Below are 24,171 nucleotides of genomic sequence, written 5' to 3'. Positions count from 1 at the left end.
ATTTCCATGGTTTCTGCCTCGAGGTTTCTGACATGATCTTCTACCCCAACTTTTTGCAGTGATCAATTGTAACCTGGAAGCATAAGCCAAATGAACCTTTCCTCTCCAAGTTGCTTTTGGTCATGGTGTTTGTCACAGCAACAGATTGAAACTAGAACACATACCCACAGATCAAACTGACCTAAGCAATACCTCGTTGAAATGTTCTTCCAAGATGATTCTAGATTGTGTCAAGCTAACGATCAAAACTAACCAAATTACATACAGAGTCACATCCACAAACACACACACACACACACACACACACACACACACACACACACACACTTTGAAATCTAGGTTGGTTCTTGACTGTAACCAACAAGATGAGGTATTGATGATGTTCTGAGTTCTCTAATCCCAAACTTAAGCACCTGGCACAGTTTGCATTCTTCCTTTTAGAAACACATTTAAAAAAAAAAAAAAAAACAGGATCCATGCTATAAGGAAGCCCATGTGTCACTGTGGAAACATGTTTCAGTAGAGTTTTCAGCCAAATGAGATCAACTATTGAGACCTGCCAGCTACTGTAGGCACAGCCCCTATGGACACTAAATAAACCAGAAAAGGTTGTCTATTGTAAACATGGACAAACAGCAGTTGATACAAGATACTATGTTTGAGATTAACTTACTCTTTTGGCAAGTCTGCTGGGGAGATTACCTGTGCAATTTCCATCTGCTGGATGACCAAGGGTCTGAACAGTTGACAAGGAGAATCCAGCTGGGCAAGAACAGTTGTAGGATCCCAGGGTGTTGATGCAAATGAAGGAGGGACCACAAAGAGTTGAATTCCTGGAGCACTCATCCACATCTAAACAGAATGTCAGAGTTATACAAAACAACAATTTGTGAACCAGGAAATTGTTAGCAGGCAAAGCTCTGGGTGTGACTAAATGCATTTCAAAGTATGGTATGGTCATAGGCTAGTGGAGGCCAGGTAGTGGAATGTGGTGGCATGTAAGAATGACCTCCATATCATTGCCTCCATGAAAGTGCTCCCTCTCTCAACCACCCTCACCCACCTCAGCCCCTTGGCATTTCCCTACACTGGGAAAATGAGCCTTCACTGGACCAAAGGCCTCTCCTCCCACTGATGTCAGAAAATGCTATCCTCTGCTGCATATGCACCTGGAGCCATAGGTCTCTCCATGTGAACTTCTTGGTTGTTTTAGTCCCTGGGAGCTGTGGAGGGTTTAGTTAATTGATAATTTTGTTCTTCCTATGGGGTTGTAGACCCATACAGCTCCTTCAGTCGTTTCTCTAGTTCCTTCATTGGGGTGCCCGTGTTCAGTCCTATGGTTAGCTGCAAGCATCCTCGTCTATATCAGTATGGAACCAGAGAGTTTAATGTGATGGTGTGTATATGTTCAGAAAGCAGCAGTATTAGGAGGTGTGGCCTTGTTGCAGTAGGTTTGTCATTGTGGGTATGGGCTTAAGACCCTCACTCTAGCTTCCTGGAAGTAAGTGTCCCACTGGCAGCCTTTAGATGAAGATGTAGAACTCTGTTTCTCCTGTACCATGCCTACCTGGATGTTGCCATGACCCCACCTTGATGATAATAGACTGAACCTCTGAACCTGTAAGCCCCACCCCCATTAAATGTTGCCTTTTATAAGAAAATAAACAAGAATGTATAGACTTGGGCATCTAAACACTTAGTCCCCAGTTGTTAATATTGTTTGGAGAGGTTCAGAAGAAACTTGCTTGGAGCACTTCTAGAGAAAGTATGTCACTTGGCAGGGAGTGGTTAAACAAGCTTTGAGTGTCTTTTTTCACAGCTTATAAAAGTAGGTAATACACTGTGGAATTGGGAACACATAAAGCCATATACACTTCACAGTACATGTCTGATCCCAACACTCTCAAAGTAAGGTGAGAGGCAGAGATGGGAGAATCTTCAGGTTCCCATTGGACCAGGAATCCTGGAATATGCTGCAGTGAACTGCAGAGACCCTCTCTGCACAAGGCAGGAGGCAAGGACTGACACTCTGACCTCCACATGCATGCCATGGCATGCACATATTCAAACTTACACACATGGACGTGTGTTGCATTCCACACACTGAAGTCCTGGAAACCTGGCTGAGGCAGTGAGGGAATGAACAATGAAAAGGCACAGAGGCACATGTGCAGAAAAGCTGAGGTTTGGTAAGCTATGCTCCCACTAATGGAGTGGTACTAACTACACAACAATCCAGAACCTCCATGGCTTTATTATGTACATCACAGTGGGGGAAAGTTAGATAATCCTAGTAAGTAGGCAGCAGGCAGAACAGCAGCAAAAACAAGAAAGACCCCCGTCTCAATAATGTGGAAGGCAAGAAATGACTCCCAAAAGTTTTTCTCTGACCCCCACACAAGCACCATGATGTACACATGCCCACACCTATGGAAGGAAGGAGAAGTAAGAGAGAAAGGGAGGGACGGAGAGAGGAAATGTGTTTGGGAGGAAGGTAGGGAGGGAGGGAGAAAGGAAAAAAAAAGAGAGAAGAGAGTAGAGGGGAGGGAGTAATCTTGGCTTCAGATTTTCAGATGAGAGCGTTAAACTCATCTTAATCCCAAACCTCTTATCTGCCCTTTCAATAGATTTTATTTGAGTTCCTGGTAAAAAAAACCTCCACCTACCTTCACAGGATTCTTCTGGGCCCTGGAATGTTGACCCTTCTCCACTAAATTCAAGTCCCAAGTTGCACATACAGTAATAGCTTCCAAAAGTGTTGTGGCAGGTTGCATGCTCTGGGCAAGCATTGTGAGTCACACATTCATCTTCGTCTGATGGGTTGGAAATAAAATGCAGGAGAATTCAAGTGAGAGAGCAATAAGTTAAGAATACATGCTGGAGATGTGCTTCATGCGCTAACTGGTAACTGAGAAGATGAAGGCTTTCCCAATATACATGTGTTCTCTTTTCTCCTTGGCACACAGAGACATGCTTTCTATCCTCCACTGTAGCATTACATAGCCATAAGAATAAATCCTGGCCAATAGTGTAAAAGCAGAAATGTTGCAAAAGATTTGAAAATGTAATTATCAATATTCAAAAATAGACATAGTTCTTCATGTTTCTTGTAACCATAATTTGGAGTGTGGAATATATATGCCATGTGATTTCTCCACTATTGCCATAAGGAAATGACAACTGATTCCCCACCTCCTTGAAGCTATCTTGTCCTATTACTTGTGTTGACCAATAGAAGGCACTAGTGTCAGCTCCAAACTTGAGCCTCAAAAAGCCTGTATTCTTTCTCTGGGACTGACTGGCATTTCGCATGACCGAAGCTTGGGCTGGTATAAAGAATGGCAAAAATAAAGCAAAGAGAATGTAAGAGGCAGACGAGGAAGAGGTATGCTGTGAAATACTACATCTTCTGGAATGACAAAACCATCATATACACGAACTCACAATAGATGTGGCTATTCCCAAGGCACCACCCCTCCCTGAGCAGATATGGTTCCTGGGAACTAGAGGAAGGGAGATGTTCTTCAGTGGTGTAGACAGTGTTGAGTTGTCCTTAATCAAGTAAATAACTCCTCACGCATGGTCATGTAAGCACATCAATAAATCAAGCATAGCAGAGCTCCAAAAAGGGCATGAAAGGGAGGAAGAGCAATGTTGTGGGGGGAAAGTGGGTGGCAGGAAGATTTGTGAACAATTACATTTTTAATGAAAGGGAGAAGTTGGGTGAACCAGCCTGGCAGGTTCACTCTGGCTTCTGTCCTCAACAAAGATAAAACTATTTGAAAAATAATAAGCACTAGTAAGGTCTGCACTCCATTTCCTGGGCTACTACTCTACCGAATCCCTAGAGACCTGCTACTGCCAGCGACAAGCAGGTGATATCCCCAAGCTCCAGCCTCCTACCTGCTGGGTGTCCAGCAAGCCCAGAAGTCATGAGTTCTGCTCTGTCCCCTCTGCACCCCTTCCTTTGTTCCACACCTTTAACTACAATTTCATTGCCTGGAGCCATCAGTGATCACCAGATGAGATCCGTACCCCAGTTCCCTGCCTGTCAGTCCCTCTGGACAAACCAAGCAGCAGCAAGCTTCACCCTGCAACCTCTGCACTACATGTCCTGGGCCACAGCTCTACCTGAATCACTGGAGGCCTACAGCTGCCAGTGACAACCAGGTGAGATTCCTCAATCCTCTGCCTGCAAGGTCCCTAGCAAGCCCATCCATGAGGTCTGCCCTGTTCCCTCTGCATTTCATGTTCTAATCCACATTTTTAATGACAATCCCAGACACCTAAAGCCACCAGGGACCACCAGCTCTACTTGCGTGCCTGGAAGCATGCTTTCATCTGAAACAACCAGCAGCCTGAAGCCATCAGGGAATATCCGCTCTGCCTATGTCCCAGAAAGCCTTCTGCAACCAGGAACAACCAACTCTACCTGTAGCTCCAGAAGCTTGCTCCCATCAGAGACTACCATATCTACCTGCAACCCAAGAGGCTTGCTCCCATCAAGGACTATAATGCATATGAACACTAGAAACAAACAGATGACTAAAGGCCAGCATAAGAACACAATTAACGAAGAGCAGGGCAATATAGCACTACCAGGCCTGAACCATCATGCTACAGCAAGCCCTGAATATTGTAACAGGCCTGAAAAGCAAGAAAATGGCCTCAAATCTAATCTTATGAAGATGATAGAGGTCTTTAAAGAGGAAATAAATAAATCTCTTAGAGGAATACTGTAGGGAGATCCAGGGACACAGGCCTGGTAAGAAGGCTTTCGGAGTAGCTGGGGAGCAAAAAGATATCTGCAGAGAGATCTCTGCTGAGCGGATGGAAAGTGCGCCCCCCCCCCGCTTGTTTCAGGGAACCAGAAACCCGGCATTAGGCTATTCCCAGCCGGATCCTTTGGGTGCAGAACAGGCGCTCGGACCATCTGCCACCAGGAACAGCTGAGATCCAGGGACACAGGACTGGTGAGAAGGCGTTCCGAGTAGCAGGAAGCTGAGAAATCTCTGCAAAGCATGCGGAAATTGCCCCCACCCCTGCTTGGTTCAGGGAACCAGTAAGCCGGCATTGGGCTGTCTATTCCCAGCCGATGGCCTTTGGGTACAGAAGACACACTCAGGACATCTACCACCAAGAACACGCGGAGATCCAGAAACACAGGCCAGGAACAAGGGAGAAGCAAGAACCAATCACTGACAAGACCACATATAAACACAGACAACAAGATGGCAAGAGGAAAGCGAAACAACATACCCCAGGAAAACCAAGAAAACCTGGCAACACCAGAACCCAGCTCTCCTATCACAGCAAAGAGCATAATGCCAAACATTCCAGAAAAAGAAGACTCAGACCAAAATCATACCTCAAGATGATGATAGAGATCCTTAAACAAGAACGGGAGGAGAAGCATAAAGAATTAGAAGCTTTTAAAGAGGAAACAAGAAAAACACTCAAAGAAGTCAAAGAACTAGAGGAAAACAGAACTAAAGAGATGAAGGAATGGAAGAAGGAATTTAAAACAGAAATAGACACAATAAAGAAAACACTAAAAGAGAAAACCCTAGAGGTAGAAAACCTAAAAAAAGAAATCAGGAGTCACAGATGCAAGCATTTCCAACAGACTACAAGAGATGGAAAAGAGAATCTCAGGGGCCAAAGACAACATTGAAAACATAGAAAAAACAGTCAGAGACGATGCAAAAACCACAAAACTCCTAATACAAAATGTCCAGGAGATCCAGGACACAATGAGAAGACCAAACCTAAAGATAATAGGAATAGAAGAGGGCAAGGAATATCAACTAAGAGGCACAGTAAATATCTTCAACAAAATCGTAGAAGAAAACTTCCCTACACTTAAGAATGAGATGACCACGAGCATAAAACAAGCCTACAGAACCCCAAATAGGATAAACAAGAAAATAAATTCCTACTGACACATAATAATCAAACCACCAAGTGCCCAAAGCAAAGAAAAAATATTAAAAACAATACGGGAAAAATGTCATGTAACATATAGAGGCAGACCGATCAGAAGCACACCCGACTTCTCAACAGAGACTATGAAAGCTAGAAGATCCTGGACAGACATCATGCAGACCCTAAGAGATCACAAGTGTCAGTCCAAGCTATTATACTAGCAAAACTCTCAATCACCATAGATGGAGAGACTACAATATTCCAAGACAAAACTAAATTTACACAATATCTGACCACAAACACAGCACTACAATGAATTATAGGTGGAAAATCAAATACAATGAGGGTAACTACATCCTAGTAAAAACAAAAAAACTCCTAAGCAAGAAAACAAAAAGAAGAAAGACATACTGGCACAATTCAACCTCCAAAAGCAAAAATAGCAGGAAACAGCAAACACTATTCCTTGATATCTGTTAACATAAATGGACTCAACTCCCCAAAAAAAAGATATAGGCTATCAGACTGGATACATAAACAAAACCAAGCATTTTGCTGCATACAGGAGACTCATCTCAGAGACAAAGACAGAAACTATTGCAGAGTAAAAGGTTGGGAAAAAGACTTCCAAGCAAATGGTCCCAAGAAGCAAGCTGGAGTGGCCATTCTAATATTGAAGAAAGTAGATTTTCAACCAAAAGTTATCAAAAAAAAAATAAAGAAGGACATTTTTTACTCATTACAGGGGAAATTTGTCAGGAGGAACTCTCAATCCTTAACGTAAATGCTCCAAATACAAAAGCACCCATATTCATAAAAGAAACCCTACTAAGGCTCAAAAAATGCATTGTGCCCCACACAATAATAGTGGAAGACCTCAATACCCAACTCTCACCAATAGACAGATCAGGGAAACAAAAACTGAACAAGGACACTGTAAAACTACCAGAGGTTATGAACCAACTGGAATTAATAGATATTTACAGAACATATCGTCCTAAAACAAAAGAAGACACCTTCTTCTCAACACCTCACAGCACCTTCTCGAATATTGACCACATAATAGGTCAGAAAACGAGCCTCAATAGATATAAGAAGATTGAAATACTCCCATGCATCTTTTCAGATCACCATGGTCTGAGGCTGATGCAAAATATCCCATTTTAAAAAACAAAGATATCATGAATTTTGCAGACAAGTTGATGGAACTACAAAATATGATCCTGAGTGAGGTAACACAGACCCAAAAGGACATGCATGATATGTACTCACTTTTAAATAGATATTAGCCATAAAGTACAGGATAACCATGCTACAAGCCACAGCCTCAAAGAAGCCAATAACAAGGAAGGCCCAAGGGAGGATGATTGAATCTTTCTCATAAGGGGAAATAAAATAGACATTGGATGGAGGGTGGGAACTGGTTGGGAGAGGTGATGGCAAGGGAACAGGGCAGGGATATCAGGTATAGGGAGAGAGAAAGGAAATTCATGGTGGGCAAAATGAGGCTATCTTTAAGACGTGCCAGAGACCTGGGAAAGGGGTAGCTCCCAGAGAGTTTATGTGGTTGCCTCTAGCTGAGACTATTAAGCAGTGGGGGATATGGAGTCTGAAGTAGCCACTTCCTATAATCAAGGGGACTCCCAGGCGTGGGATAGGTATAGCAAACCACCCACAATACCTTCAACCTATAATGTGTCCTGCCTACAAGTTGTGCAGGAATAAAGATATAGTGAAGACAGAGGAAGTGGCCAACCAATAAGTGACCCAAATTGAGAGCCATCCTATAGGCAAGAACCAATCCCTAACACTCTTAATGGTACTGTGCTATACTTGCACACTGGTGCCTAGCATTACTGTCCTTTGAGATGCTCCACCCAGCAGCAAATGGAAGCAGCTGCAGATATCCACATCCAAATATTAAATGGCACTCTGAGAGTCTTATGGAATAGTCAGGGGAAAGATTGAGGGACCAGAAAATGACAGGTACTTCACAGGAAGAATCAACAGAGTCAACTAACCTGAATTCTTGGGGCTCCCTGAGATTGGACCACCAACAAGGATGTTCTGATCCAAACACACACACACACACATACACACACACACACACACACACACACATATACACACACATATAGGACATGTGCAGGTTAGTCTTCCTGTAGGTCCTCTAACATTTTTAGCAGGGGCTCTTCCTGCCTCTGTTGCCTACCAGTGGATCCCCTTCCCCTAGCTGGACTACCTTGTTGGGCTTCAGTGGGAGAGGATGTACCTAGTCCTGCAGTGTGGCTTGATGTGCCAGGTTGGGGTGATACACAAATTGGGCCTCTCAGAGGCAAAGACAGTGGGATGAAGGGAGGAGTTGTGTAAGGGAAGGACTGAGAGAAAAGGGAAGCTATTATTAGAATATAAATTGAATTGAATGGATGATTGATTGATTGATTGATTGATTGATTGATTGATTGATTGATAATAAATAAATAGGAAAAAGAAAAAAATTGCAAGGACCAGGTGTTGCAAACCTTCACAAGTGGAGCCATTCAAGACAAAGCCTGGTTGGCAGATGCAGTTGTAGCTTCCCACAGAGTTAGAACAGTTTGAATACTTAGGGCAGATCCCAATTGTCAGACACTCATCAACATCTGCAGGGCAGCAAAAAGAGAATGAGTGAACTATGTGCTGTGTGCCAACCACCAAAGACCCATAGCAAAAACCTAAAGATATTACCTGTGCAGAGACCCGGACTTCCCAGGATCCAGCTTTTCCCAGTGGAAGAAGAGAAACCACTAAGACAGCTGCATTTGGCTCGTCCAAGAATATTAGTGCAAACTGAGTTAGGACCACAAGGTGAGTCACTTTTAAGACATTCATTAACATCTAAACAAAGAAAATAGATGGAGTGACAAATTGCTCTTATACTGGAACTAATGGTTGAAATAAGTCTCCTGTGAGCTTATTATTAGTGACTTTGATGGGGTCTAGGGTCCTTCTGCTTAAACCTAAGCAGTCTTATAATTCTGTTTCAAGTTCATAAAATTGGGTTGCTAAATCAAACACCCTACCTTGTTCTCTTGAGATACTCAGTCTTAAAGTATGAATATCTGTAAACTTTTGCAGGGTATGGAAGTCAGAAAAAGAAGTGGCTAAAAGGAAAGAGAGCAGGGTATGTGGAAATAGGTATCCTTGTGTGTTTATAGATGAATGAATCAATGATTACAAATAGAAAGAAGAAAGGAAGAGAGTGAGGCAAGGAGGGAGGATAGTGTAGATGGCTTTCCTATATATGGACATGTATTAATGAATTGATGGGCATAATAGATGGGCATGTAGACAGACAATGGTTGTATAAATAAAGCAGAGATAGAGGAAGTGAGGGAAGAAAAAGGGAAAGATTTGCACATACTAGATGTACCAAAGGATTGCTAAAACAATAAAGAGGAGTAAAAGGGAAGGGAAGGACTCTGGAGCATTTGGTAGGAATGGCAGGTGTTAACAATCTAGCCTGTATGCACTGACTTCCTACCAAACACTACAAGGATTCGATAGAATATGAACAACTGTGTAGTGATTTCTTCTGAACTGAAGAATCTCCTTCTGAGGGAGAAGTAGACTCCTAAGACTAAGGAAGTCAAAACACCTTCCACATCAGAGTCACAAGGCCCCTTCCCTTGGTTATATGAGTAATATACAATTGAACTGCCTGAGTGTAATATAGGGATTTCTTCAGCCTGTGGCCAGTACCCTGTCTATGTTGAGAGTAGATGTTTAGTCATGCCTCCTCAGGCAGTCACACAACATAAACTCACCTTGACATTCTACTCCTGGGCCCTGAAAGTTGGTTTGTCCATTGCTGGGCAGGAAGCCTCGTTTACAGGTACAGTAATAACTGTCTGTGGTGTCAGTGCAGGTGGCATAAGCTGGGCAAGTGGTAGTGTCTTGACACTCATTCATACCTAGGTAGCATGGAAAAAAGCATATGGATATGTGTAAAGCACTCAAATTGGGCTTTCAATGAGTTACAAAAGAAATAAAGGAGCCACACCCTAGAGTTTCCTGCCTGTGGGATAGATCTTATCCATGTCTTGTGCATGTGAGAAACCAAGGTGAATAGATGAAATAACTGGCCTTTATAAAAACAACCTAGAGACATGCATGTTTGTCCCTGGACTTAGTCCTCCAGATAGATGTCCTAACCACCAACCAAAGAACATACATGGGCTGGCCTAGGCCTTTTCACATATATGTAGCAGATATGCAGTTTGGTCTTTGTGTGGGTCCCAAACAACATGGATCTATCCCAAAAGCTGTTGCCTGTGCATGGGACATGTTCTTCCAGATGGTCTATGTTGTCTGGACTCTGTGGAAGAGGATGTCTCTAGCCTTGCAGAGACTTGATGTGCCAGGGTCAGGGAAACTCAGGGATCCATCCACTCCTTCTCAGAGAAGAAGTGGAGGTTGTTAATGGGGATTGAGGAAGAAATTTAGGAAGAGGTGACTGAGAGGGGAGCAGTGAGCAGGATTTAAAGTGAAATAGTAAAAGAAAAAAAGTAAATAAATGAATAGATAGATAGATGATAGATAGATAGATAGATAGATAGATAGATAGATAGATAGATAGATAGATAGAAGACAAACCATCCTTCCAGTCCACAACTGTGCAGGGCAGGGAGGCAGAGAAGATTAGATGCTTCGTCCCCCCTCACCCACACACAGAGATAGCTTGACTTCCAGGAGGTCTGTCATAACCAGGCTCACAGGTGAGACACACCTACACAAATACCTAGCCTAACTGGGACCCCCATAGGGTCCAGCAGAGGTGGAAACTATTCACCCTACTGAAGACACATCTTTTTGGCCTGCAACTCTGCCCTGGGCAGAGGCAGAGTTCCAAGCCCCCTCCCACACCTAGAGACAGCCTGACTTGAGGAGTTACATTATATCTGAACAGGCTGCAGTCAAAGATAACAAGGCCAGTTCACACCAGAGATGACCAGATGGAGAGAGACAAGCTCAAGAACATAAGCAACAGAAACCAATGTCAGTTGGCACCATCAGAATTCAGTTTCCCCATCACAACAATCCCTGGATACCCTAACACACCTGAAAAGCAGGATTCTGATGTAAAAACCCATCTCTTGAAGATAGAGCACCTTAGGGAGAACATAAAAGCAGGTGGATGCAGGTAAACAGGTAGAAGCCCTTAAAGAGGAAACACACAAATTCCTTAAATAAATACAAGAAAGCACAATCAAAAACGGTAGAGGAATTGAACAAATATGTCCAGGATCTAAAAGTGAAAATAAAAATAAAGAAACAACAAAGGAAGGAAAGTGGCCCCAGAACTGACGCTGTGCCACAGCTCTCTGCACCCCAATCTCCCCCAGATACAGCTTGTTCTCCAGGAGTGCTAACACACCTAAGCTCACAGGTGAGACCATCACAACTGCCCAAATACCTGGCCCAAATGGGACCCGCTTGGATCCCATAGGACCCAGAAACTGCCAAGTAGTTGAGGACACAATCCTTCCGGTTTCTATCGGTGCCCAAAAGCTAACCTTTGCCAATGCTCTCTGAACCCCAATTACACCCAAAAATAGCTTGTCTCTCAGGAATGCTAACACACCTACAATCACAGAAGTGCTAACACACTCGGGCTCACATGCTCACAGGAAGGGCAAGCTCCACTTACACACAGCAAGACCAACTAACAACAGAGATAACCAGATGGCAAGAGGCAAGCATAAAAACATAAGCAATAGAAACCAAGGCTAATTGGCACCATCAAAACACAGTTCTCCCACCACAGCAAGTCCTGGATACCCCAACACAATGGCAAAGCAAAATTCTGATTTAACTTCACATCTCATGATGATGATAGAGGACTTTAAGAAAAACAAATAACTCTTTTAAAGAAGCACAAAAGAACACAGGTAAACAGGCACAATCCCTTAAAGAGGAAACAAAAAAAATCCCTTAAAGAATTACTGAGAAACACAACCAAAACCATCCAGGACCAAAAAACAAAATAGAAAAAAATAAAGATATCACAAGGAAAGACAACCGTAGAGGTAGAAAACCTAAAAGAGAGATCTAAAATGCAAAAATAGCAGGAAACATCAACAACTATTCCTTAATATCTGCTAACATAAATGGACTCAATTCCCCAATAAAGAGACATAGGCTATCAAACTGGATAAATAAAGAGATTCCAGCATTTTGCTGCATATAGGAAACTCATCTCAGAGACAAAGACAGACATGATCTCAGAGTAAAAGATGGGAAAAAACCTTCCAAGCAAACGGCCCCAAGAAGCAAGCTGGAGTAGCCATTCTACTATTGAATAAAGTACATTTTCAACCAAAAATTACCCAAAAAGATAAGGAAGGACACTTTTTACTCATTACAGAAAAAAATTATCAGGAGTAGCTCCCAATCCTTAACATATATGCTTCAAATACAAGAGCACCGATATTCATAAAAGAAACCCTACTAAAGCTCAAAAATACATTGCACCCCACACAATAATATTGGGAGACTTCAACACCCCACTCTCATCAATAGACAGATCATGGAAGCAGAAACTGAACAAGGATGCAATGAAACTGGTGGAGGTTATGAACCACTTGGAATTAATAGACATCTACAGAACATTTCATCCTACAACAAAAGAATACATCTTCTTCTCAACACCTCACAGCTCCTTCTCCAAAAATTGACCATATAATTGGTCACAAAACAAGCCTCAATAGGTATAAGAAGATTGAAATGCTCCCAGCATCCTATCAGATCACCATGGACTAAGGTTAGTCTTTAATAACAACAAAGACAACAAAAAGCCCATAAACACATGGAAACTAAACAATGTTTTATTAAATGATAGCATGGTCAATGAAGAAATAAAGAAAGAAATTAAGGATTTTCTAGAATTTAATGAAAACGAAAACACAACATACCCAAACCTATGGGATGTAATGAAAGCAGTACTGAGAGGAAAACTCATACCTCTGAGTGCTTCCAAAAAGAAACTGAAGAGAGCATACACTAGCAACTTGACTGCACAGTTGAAAGCTCTAGAACAAAAGGAAGCAGATACACCCAAGAAGAGTAGATGGCAAGAAATAATAAACTCAGAGCAGAAATTGACCAAATAGAAACAAAAGGAACAATTCAAAGAATCAACAAAACCAAGAGCTGGTTTTTTGAGAAAATTAACAAGATTGATACACCCTTTGCCAAACTAACTAGAGAGCAAAGAGAGTATACAAATTAACAAAATCAGAAAGGAAAGTGGAGACATAACAACTGAAACTGAGGAAATTCAAGAAATCATTAGATCCTACTACAAAAGCCTATATTCAACAAAGCTTGAAAATCTGGAGGAAATGGATGAATTCCTAGACAGATACCAGATAAAATCAAACCAGGACCAGGTAAACCACTTAAATAATCCCATAACACCTAAAGAAATAAAATCAGTCTTCAAAAGCCTCCCAACCAGAAAAAGCCCAGGTCCAGATGGGTTCAGTGCAGAATTCTATCAGACATTTATTGACAACCCAATACCAATACTCTCCAAACTATTCCACAAAATGAGTGATATGGAACACTACCTAACTCAATTTTTGCGGCCACAATAACTCTCATTCCTAAACTACACAAAGACCCTACAAAGAAAGAGAACTTCAGACCAATCTCACTTATGACCATCAAAATGATCATTCACCTTGATCAAGTAGGCTTCATCTCTGGGATCCAGGGATAGTTTAATATATGGAAATCCATCAACGTGTTCTGCCATATAAACAAACTCAAAGAAAAAAAAAAAACACATGATCATCTCACTAGATTCTGAGAAAGCATTTGATTAAATTTGATACCCCTTCATGTTAAAAGTGTTGGAAAAGGCAGGAATCCAAGGCCCATACCTAAACATAATGAAACCAATATACAGCAAACCACTAGCCAACATCAAACTAAACAGTGAGAAACTTGAAGCAATCCCACTAAAATCAGGGACTAGACAATGCTGCCCACTCTTCCCCTACCTATTCAACATAGTACTGGAAGTCCTGATCAGAGCAATTAGACACCAAAAGGAAATCAAAGGGATATAAATCAGAAAGAAAGAAGTAAAAATATCACTATTTGAAGGTGACATGATAGTATACTTAAGTGACCCCAAAATTTTCCAGAGAACTTTTTCAGCTGATACACAACTTCAGCAAAGTGCCTAGATATAACATTAACTCAAACAAATTAGTAGCCTTCCTCTTCTCAAAGAACAAACATGCTGAGAAAAAAAATAGGGAAAAGACACCCTTCACAGTAGTCACAAACAATATTAAATAACTTGGTATGACGCTAACTAAGCAAGTGAAGGACCTGTATGACAAGAACTTCAAATCTCTGAAGAAGAAAATTGAAGATATCAGAAGAGGGAAAGATCTCATGGGTACATGAATTGGAAGAATCAACATTGTAAAAATGGCCATTTTACCAAAAGCAATCTACAGATTCAATGCAATCCCCATCAAAATTCCAACTCAATTCTTCATAGAGTTGGAAAGAGCAATTTGCAAATTCATCTGGAATAACAAAAATCCTAGAATAGTGAAATCTATTCTCAACGACAAGAAATCTTCTGCGGGAATCACCATCCCTGACATCAAACTATATTATAAAGCAATTGTGTTAAAAAACCGCATGGTACAGAGATAGGCAGGTACATAAATGGAACAGAATAAAAGATCCAAAAATGAATTCTCACATGTATGGTCACTTGATTTCTGACAAAGAAGCTGAAAACACTCAAGGGGGAAAAAACCCTCTTCAACAAATGGTGTTGGCTCAACTGGCAGTCAGCATGCAGAAGAATGAAAATAGATCCTTTCTTATCTCCTTGTACAAAACTCAAGTGCAAGGGCGTCAAAGATCTCCACCAAAAAAAAAAAAAAAACAGGTACACTGAAAATATTAGAAGAGAAAGTGGAAAAAACCTTAGAACACATAAGCATGGGAAAATTTTCTGAACAGAACACCAATGGCTTGTGCTCTAAGTTCAAGAATTGATAAATGCACTTAATGAGATTGCAAATTTTCTGTAAGGCTAAGGACACTGTTAAGAAAATAAAACAGCAACCAACATATTGGGGAAAGATCTTTACCAATCCCACATCTGATAGAGGACTAATATCCAATATATACAAAATATACTCCAGAGACTCAAACAATCCTATTAAAAATGGGGTACAGCACTAAACAAAGAATTTCAACTGAGAAATACTGAATGGCCAAGAAGAACCTAAGGAAATGCTTGACATCTCTAGTTATCAGAGAAATGTAAATCAAAACAACCCTGAGATTCCACCTTACACCAGTCAGAATGGCTAAGATCAAAAACTCAGATGACAGCACATGCTGGCAAGGATGCAGAAAAAGAGAAACATTCCTTCACTGTTGGTGGTGTTGTAAGCTGGCATAACCACTCTGGAGATATGCCTGGAGTTTCCTCAGAAATTTGGACATAGTAATGCCTGAAGTTCCAGTTATTCCACTTCTGGGCACATACCCCAGAGAAGCTCACATGCTCTACCATGTTCATAGCAGCCTTATTTATAATAGCCAGAAGCTGGAAAGAACCCAGATGTCCTTCAGAATCAATACAGAAATTGTGATATATTTGCACAATGGAGTACTACTCAGCTATTAGAAACAATGACTTTATAAAATTCCTAGGAAAATGGATATATCTAGAGAGTATCATTCTGAGTGAGATAACCCAGTCACAAAAGAACAGACACAATATCCAGTCACTGATAATTGGATACTAGCCTCAGAAAGCTCTGAATACCCAAGAAACAACTCTCAGACCATATGAAGCTCAAAAAATAAGAAAGAAAAACAGAAAACCCCAAAAGTGGAAGCCTCAGTCTTTCTTAGAAAAATAATAATAAGTGTATAGCACCCTCTCAGAGTGGAGTACACCTAGACCTTAAATCATTAATAACTCAAGAGCTAAGAAGGTAGCCTTGTGGCAATTTTTGGTAGCTAAAAATTATTATGCTTAACCTTTACACACCAAAAAAGCTATGACTATTTCCATGTTACCCTTTTTTTAACATACACTTTATGATCTTTGTAAATAGTAATTTCCATGCATACTATCAAACCTTTAAAAAATCAAGTACTGACAAAAATATATTCATATATATTTACACTATAATGCTTTTAATAATCTGTACATGAATCTCTATTTTGTAATAAAGTTGTAAGACAAAAAAAGAAATGTTCAAAGTCTTAGTCATCATAGAAATGCAAATCAAAACAACCCTGTGGTTTCATTGTACACCTATTGGGATGGCCTAGATCATAAACTCAATAGATAGCGCATAATGGCAAGGACGTGTCACAAGGTGGAAAGCTTCTTCATTGCTGGTGGGAGTGCAAACTTGTACAATCTTTGTGAAAATCCATTTGGTGGTTTTTCAGAAAACTGAGAAGAAACTACATGAAGATTCAGCTATACCACTTCTTCATAGATACCCAAAAGATGCACAAGCATTTCATAAGATACTTGCTCCACTATAAGCATAAATGTTTTATTTGTAATAGACAGAAACTTGAAACAACCTAGATGTCCCTCAACTGAAGACATACATAATGAAACGCAAATAAAAATATTATTCACATTTTGAAAACAAAAATAGTATATGTTTTGCAGGCAAATGGATGGAACTTAAGAATATCATCCTAAGTATGGATATTACAAAAGGACATGCATGGTATGTACTCATTTTTGAGTGGATATTGGCAATAAAATACAGATACCATGTTATTCTCCATAGATCCGAAGGAGGAGGAGGAGGAGGAGGAGGAGGAGGAGGAGGAGGAGGAGGAGGAGGAGGAGGAGGAGGAGAAGGAGGACGAGGAGAAAAGTGAGAAAACTTGAAACTCATTTAAAAGAGAGAATAAAATATTCATAAGAGGTAGATTGAGTGAGGGAACTGAGAGGAAGATGGAAAGATAATTTGGGGTGGGGGTTCAGAATCAGGTGTGGGGAAGGACAGGAGAGATGGCTAAATGGCCATAAAAATTAATAGAATTCTACAACTGATGGGGTGAGGAGGTAGTGGATATCTTCAAAACAAGACAGAGATCTGGGACAAGGAAGGCATCCAAGAATCATTAGTAGCCAGGAAAGAACCTCAGTGGAGCAATAGAAACACCAACTCACCCACAATACTTTCAACCCAAAAGTTATCCTTTATACAAGAAATGAAGACACAGGAGATGGAGAAGAGACTGAAAGAATGGCCAATAACTGGCCTCACTTGAGACCCATCCCATAGGAAAGCACCATTTTCTGACTACGTATGACTGAGAAGCACTTAAAGAAATGTTCAAAGTCCTTAGTCATTTAGGGAAATGAAAATCAAAATGACCCTGAGATTCCACCTTATACACATCAGATTGGCTAAGGTCAAAAACCCAAGTGACAGCACATGCTGATGAGGATCTGGAGTGAGAGGACACTCTTTCATTGCCAGTGAGGGCACAAACTTGTACAACCACTCTAAAAATTAATTTGGCAAATTCTTAAAATTTTGGGAATAGTTCTACCCCAAGACTCAGCTTATACCACTTCTAGGCATGTACCCAAAGGATGCTCCACTCTACCACAAAGATACTTACTGAACTATGTTCATAGATGCTTTATTCATAACATCCTGACACTGGAAATAACCTAGGTGCCCTTCAACTGAAGAATGAATTTTTAAATGTGGTACATTTACACAATGGGGTATTACAGGACTGTTAAAAACAATGGCATCATGAAATTTGTAAGCAGATAGATAGAACTAGAAAAGATCATCCTAAGTGAGGTAATATAGACCCACAAGGACATGCATGGTGTGTACTCACTCATAAATGGATACTATCCATAAAAAATGTAAGATACCCACACTATAATCCACAGAAGCAAAGAGCTTAATAACAAGGAGGACTCAAGCGGGCATATGAATCTCACTGAGAAGGAGAATAGAATAGATAACTTGGGTGAATGGTGGTGGAAACTGTATGAGAGTGAGATGCATGTGAGCACAGCAGTGATCAGGTGGAGAAGGATGGAGGGGGAGAGTACTGAGAGACAACTGGAATTGGGGGACTCATCTCTGGGACAAGCTAGAAATCTAAGGTAATGGAAACTCTCAGCAAAGTGAACCTAGCTAAGACTCCTTGCATTGGTGGGATGGAGCTTGAACCAGCTATCTCCAGGCAAGACTGGATGGATTGGGATAACAACCCAGACACAAAACCTTTGACCTACAATTTGTCCTGCCTACAAGATGATATGGGGTAAAGGTGGCACAGAAATTGAGGAAGTGGCCAATGAATGATGGTCCATAGTAAGATGTATGACCATGAGAAGGAGCCCCTCTCGCACTTTTAGTGATATTCTATTGTACTTGCAGACAAGATCCCAGCATAATTGTCATCCGAGAGACTTTCCCTTTCAACTGATAGGTACAGATGCAGAGACCCATGAAAACAAGTCAGAACTTGGGGAATCCTGCAGAAGAGAGAGATGAAGAACTGTAGGAGCCAAAGGGGTCTAGGACATCACACACAAAAAATGATACACCATATTTTCTGAAGAAGTAAAACTTTCCAGTTCAGGGAAACAAAACCTAATGAAGTGTGCATCAAGAATTTTAAGTATACCTTTCTAAAATAATAGTGTCGATCTTGCAAGATATCTCAGTGGTTAAAAGCACTGGCTGCTCTTCTAGAAGACCCAAGTTCAACTTTCTTCACCCACATGGCAGCTCGCAACTCTTTGTAGCTCCAGTTCTAGTAGATCCAACACCCTCACACAGAAACACATATAGGCAAAGCATCAGTGCACATGAAGTAAAATTATGTAAACTTAAAATAATAGTATTGTTATTTTTACCAAAAGAAAAAAAAACCTGTGCTAACAAAATGATCTGTGACTTCAAAGGCTGTGTCAGCAAACAGGAAATGCAATGAGGAAATCAACCCAGGATGGTGAAAGAAAAGCTGCAACACAGAAGACAAAGCCAGCTCAGAAGGCGGGAGTCTGCAATGCCTTCCAGTGAGCAAAGCTGAAGTTCCTCATAACAAGGCTTGGGGAAGCTGTAAATAAATAAACAGACATGTTGAAAGCAACTGAAAGCCATAATTCATATTTTTAAACCATGGTGAAAACCAGCAACAGCCACCACCAAGCAGGAAAGTAAACACATAATAAAAGATGAAATTAGAGAATTCTGCCTTTAAGTGCCACCAAAATAAAGTGTCTCTGTTACCCAAAGATGACAACCCAACTTTAAGGGCCCAGGAGTGGAATGTCATTCTTCATTAGACAGACAGACAGATAATATGGTAATGTATTTCTTTTTAAAATGAATTAGAGAAATATGATCCCTTAAGCAACACAATTCCTGATTGTACAGGTAGCAAAGAGGCCAATGCAGATTTGAGACTAAAATGAATAAGTAGAAAGGGAGAAAGGGAAGGGAGAGAAGATCACACAGAACCTGTAGGTCACTGAATGATTCTGATTGCTTTTATACATAAATGAATGTGATGATTCATCTTCATTGTCAGTCTGACTGAATAGAGAATCACCTGAGTGTATTATATTTCTGCATGAGTATGTGATATACTTCCATGGATAAATACCTCTGTGAAGTGTGTCAGTACCCCATTGGCCGGGAACCTAAACAGAGCAAAGGGATAGAGCAATGAACGCCATCACCCATGTCATCCTGCTTCCCTATCACAGACACACTGTGACCAGCCACACCACATTGATAGAACGTAACTTAAAGCCAAGAGCCAAAATTAGTTCTTCCTCGCTTGTGTTGCTTCTTGCTGGGTATGTGGTCAGAGCAATAGGAGAAGCAGCTATTGAGGAAAACACTGGAAGCCATGGCAGAAGTTTGAGTAGTATAAGCATGGTGTTAATTTTTACCAACCCTTCTGCAACTTTAGACTGGTGAACTTCAGAGATTTAGAAGAAAGATGGTTGGGGTGGAGCAATTGCCCTATGCCCATGATGACAAGTTCGGTGTAGTCCAGGCAGAAAGAGGAAGACCATGATGTTCTGATTTGGCTTTGAAAGAAATGCTGACATGAATGACGGATGCAATGGATGCAGATATTGGCAAGACCAGCTCCACGTGCCTGCGTCATGCTGTTTGTCTAACTTCGCTCTATGGCATGAAATGAAACCATGGAGGTCACATTGCCAACACTGACCTCTCTAGTCAGAATTGCTTTGGCTTTCCAGGGTCTGTTGTGCTTCTGTGTGGATTTTAAGACTTTTTTGTCCTATTTCTGTGAAGAACGGGTTTGGCATTTTGCTGAATATCGTGTGTTGGATCTGTGGAATTTATAAGCAAGTTTGCTTATAAAAAGATTGCTCTCAGTGTCCACTGTTCGTACCCATGAGCATAAGAAGCTCTTTCATCCACAGAAATGGCCTCAATGTTTTTCTTCAATGCTTTCAAACTGTCAGAGTAGAATCTGTTCCCTTGTTTGTTAGGCTTATTTCCAGGTGGGGTGGGGTTTTGTGTATGTGTGCAAAAGTGTGTCTATGTGTGTCCATGTGAATGTGTATATATGTCTGTATGTGCACGTGTGTTTATGTGTCTGTGTGTGCATGCATGTATGTTGGCATGCATATGTTTGTACATATGTAAGTTTGTGTGTATGTGTGTATGGGTCCATGTGTAACTTGTGACTATGTGTGTGCATATGTGTATGTATGTGTGTATCTGTGCCCATATGTATATACATGGCTATGTATATGAATCATTGGGGGCATATATGTGTATGTGTCTGTGCACATGTGCATATTCTGTTTTATTTGGTTTGGTTTGGTTTGGAGCTATGATGTGTAAGGTTTGTTTCTGATTTTTTTCTCAGTGTATATGTCATTTGAATAGGAATGTTACTGATATTTTTAGTTGGGAAGAGAGAGATCAGTGGAAGTGACATAAGACAAGAAAGTGGGAGTGAATGTGATCAAAATACACTTTATTCATGTTAGAAAGCAACAGTAATGCAAACATCAAATGGGATAATGGGAACCCATGAACCTCAGAAACAGACTATCATTGTTCTTATGTTTATCACTTCTGTTCTTGCCACACTGGTTCTCACACCCAACCCTCAGTCCTGCAGTCTACCCAGTGTTTTCCACCCATGCACAGTGCCTGGGATCACATCTTGCTCTAGCTTCCCCTTTCTCTGCAATGGCTTCTTTACATACTTTCAGGACCCTCTACCTTAAATCTCTCAAACGTCAAGTCCTTCCAAACTTGAATAAGATCCCTGTCCTAGGTAGCTGGGCATTCGCTGACTGCCCCAGATCACAACCTGCTCAGTGCTAAAAGTCAAAGTCTTGGCAGGCCCAGGACTTTTGTACATGCTCTCTGGTTATTATGCCAGACTCCTGTCTCTATTGATTAATTTGATTGGCTTTAATACCCACCCCATCTTCAACAGATCCCCTTCTTAAAGTCCTACAAAAAAAAAAGAGGTTGTGCCTCTTTCTTTAAAAAAAATCACAATTCTCAGAAGATAAATGAGAGAATTTAATGGCATACTGTTGTCATTCCAGCAATTGTGAGGTGGATATAGGAGCATTCAACAATAAATTTGAAAATTTGACTACATGGTGAGTTCATAGTGAGATTGGACACAGGGTGAGTTCATGGCCAGATTGGATATAAAATTAGTTCATGGCCAGGATGAATATAAGATGAATTCATGGTCAGATTAGGTACATAGGACCCTGGTTGTACTTAGTGGGTTAATTTTAAAAAGAGAGAGAGAGCACATGAAGTTGAGATGGATGTTGGGGGAACATAGGACCTGAAAGAGAAGTAGAGGTAGAAATGATTATATTTCATTGTATGGATGTAAGAAAGTCTTTAAAACTTTTTAAGCCTTTCGGTCTGAACTTGAGCCCTGAGCAGACACTGGACACTGGTTCTGCATCTAATCCCACAACACCCAGAGTAAGCCCCTAACTCAGGTGCTCTAACATGCCCAGAATGACAGGTAAGGAGGACACAGCATCTGTCCCAATACCTGGAGTAACTGGGTCCCCTGTATCCAGGGACATAGGAACCCCCACACAGCCAGTGGCCCAGGTCCCTTCTGGTCTGAACTTGTGCTCTAAGCAGACCTTGTGTGCTGATTCTACAGCACCCCATCCCACAACACCCAAAGGAAGCCCATCACTCAAGTGGTCTAACATGCCCAGGATTACAGAAACACTAGAACACAGGTGTGGTAACAGGCCCAGGATCACAGAGGAAGCTCAACTTCCAGGAGACTGGACAAACACAGGAGCATTGGAGCTCTGACACACTCAGGACATCAATAGCTTGGTCACACCAGGACTTCAGTATCTCAGAGGCAGCTTGACTCAAAGAATCTCTGACTCTCTCAGGATCCCAGGATTCCAGGATCCCAGAATCACAGGAACACAAAGACAACTAAACTCTGAGGAGTTCTGACACATCAGGATCTCAAGAAAAAGAGGCTTCAGTCAGAAACAGCTAGGGCAGATAGCACTAGAGATAACCAGATAGCGAGAGGGAAGCTCATGAACCTAAGCAACAGATACCAAGGCTACTTGGCATCATCAGAACCCAGTTCTCCCAATACAGCTAGTCCTGGATACCCCATCACATCTGAAAAGCAAAATTCAAAAAAGATTTAAAAAAGAATTTTAAAATTATATTTTATGATGATTATAGAGGACTTGAGGGAGGACATGAATAACATCCTAAAAGAAATACAAAAGAATACTACTGTACTGGCTGGTTTTGTGTCAACTTGACACAAGCTGGAGTTATCACAGAGAAAGAAGCCTCAGTTGAAGAAATGCCTCCATGAGATCCAGCTGTAAGGCATTTTCTCAATTAGTGATCAAGCGGGGAGGGCCCAGCCCACTGTGGGTGGTGCCATCCCTGGGCTGGTAGACCTGGGTTCTATAAGAAAGCTGGCTGAGCAAGCCAGGGGAAGCAAGCCAGTAAGTGACATCCCTCCATGGCCTCTGCATCAGCTTCTGCTTCCTGACCTGCTTGAGTTCCAGTCCTGACTTCCTCTGGTGATGGACAGCGATATGGAAGTGTAAGCTGAACTTGCTTCTTGGTCATGATGTTTTATGCAGGAATAGAAACCCTGACTAAGACAACAACCAAAGATGAGAAAGAATTGAACAAAACCATCCAGTATTTAAAAATGGAAATAGAAACAATTTTTTAAAAATCACAAAGGGAGACAGCCCTGGAGATAGAAAACCTAGCAAAAAGATCAGAAACCATAAATGCAATCATCACCAATAGAATACAAGAGATGGAAGAGAGAATCTCAGAGGCAGAAGATACCATAGAAAACATTAATACAACAGTCAAAGAAAATGCAAACGACAAAAATCTCCTAAGCCAATATATCCAGGAAATCCAGGACACAAGGAGAAGACCAAACCTAAGAATAATAGGTATAAAACAGTGAAGATCATCAAAAATATTACAGAAGAAAACTTCCCTAGCCTAAAAAAAAGATATGACCATGAACATACAAGAAGCATAAAGAACTCCAAATAGACTGGACCAGAAAGAAATTCTTCCTGTCATATAATAGTCTAAACACCAAATGCACAAAACAAAGAAAGAATATTAAAAATCAGTAAGGAAAAAAAGTTCAAGTAACAGCTAAAGGCAGACATAGCAGAATTATGCCAAACATTTCAACAGAGACCGTGAAAGCTAGGAGATCCGGGACAGATATCATTCAGACCCTAAGAAAACACAAATGCCAGCCCAGGCTATTATACCCAACAAAACTCAATTTCCATAGATGGAGAAATAAAGATATTCCGTGACAAAAATAAATTTACACAATATCTGTCCACAAACCCAGCCCTACAAAGAATAATAGATGTATATCTCCAACATAAGGAGAGAAACTACACTCTGGGAAAAGCAAGAAACCCAAAAGAAGATATGCACACAAAATAATTCCACCTCTAACAACAAAAATAACAGAAAACATCGCTGTTCCTTAATATCATGTAACACCAATGGACTCAATACCCCAGTAAAAAGACACAGACTAACAGTCTAGATACATAAACAGGACCCAGCACTTTACTGCATACAGAAAATACACCTCAGTGACAGGGGAAAGACACTATCTCAA

General features: G+C 41.0%; 1 protein-coding gene across 1 annotated transcript in view; it reads right to left on the bottom strand.

The window, feature by feature from the left end:
* The window catches only part of ADGRE1 (adhesion G protein-coupled receptor E1), a gene marked incomplete at its 5' end in the record, with an annotated part of 105,895 nt that overhangs the window by 62,453 nt on the left and 19,271 nt on the right, over window positions 1-24,171 (bottom strand). Inside the window, 5 exons of the mRNA XM_080917534.1 lie at window positions 703-852; window positions 2,667-2,813; window positions 8,448-8,567; window positions 8,653-8,802; window positions 9,732-9,878. Coding sequence (XP_080773660.1) covers window positions 703-852; window positions 2,667-2,813; window positions 8,448-8,567; window positions 8,653-8,802; window positions 9,732-9,878 — 714 coding nt within the window. The remainder of the gene's footprint in view (window positions 1-702; window positions 853-2,666; window positions 2,814-8,447; window positions 8,568-8,652; window positions 8,803-9,731; window positions 9,879-24,171) is intronic.

Source organism: Micromys minutus (assembly GCF_963924665.1).
Source record: "Micromys minutus genome assembly, chromosome: 5".
In the NCBI taxonomy this organism is placed as follows: Eukaryota; Metazoa; Chordata; class Mammalia; order Rodentia; family Muridae; genus Micromys; species Micromys minutus.
The sequence above is the reverse complement of the archived record's forward strand: the minus strand, read 5'-3'. Positions and strand labels throughout refer to the sequence as shown.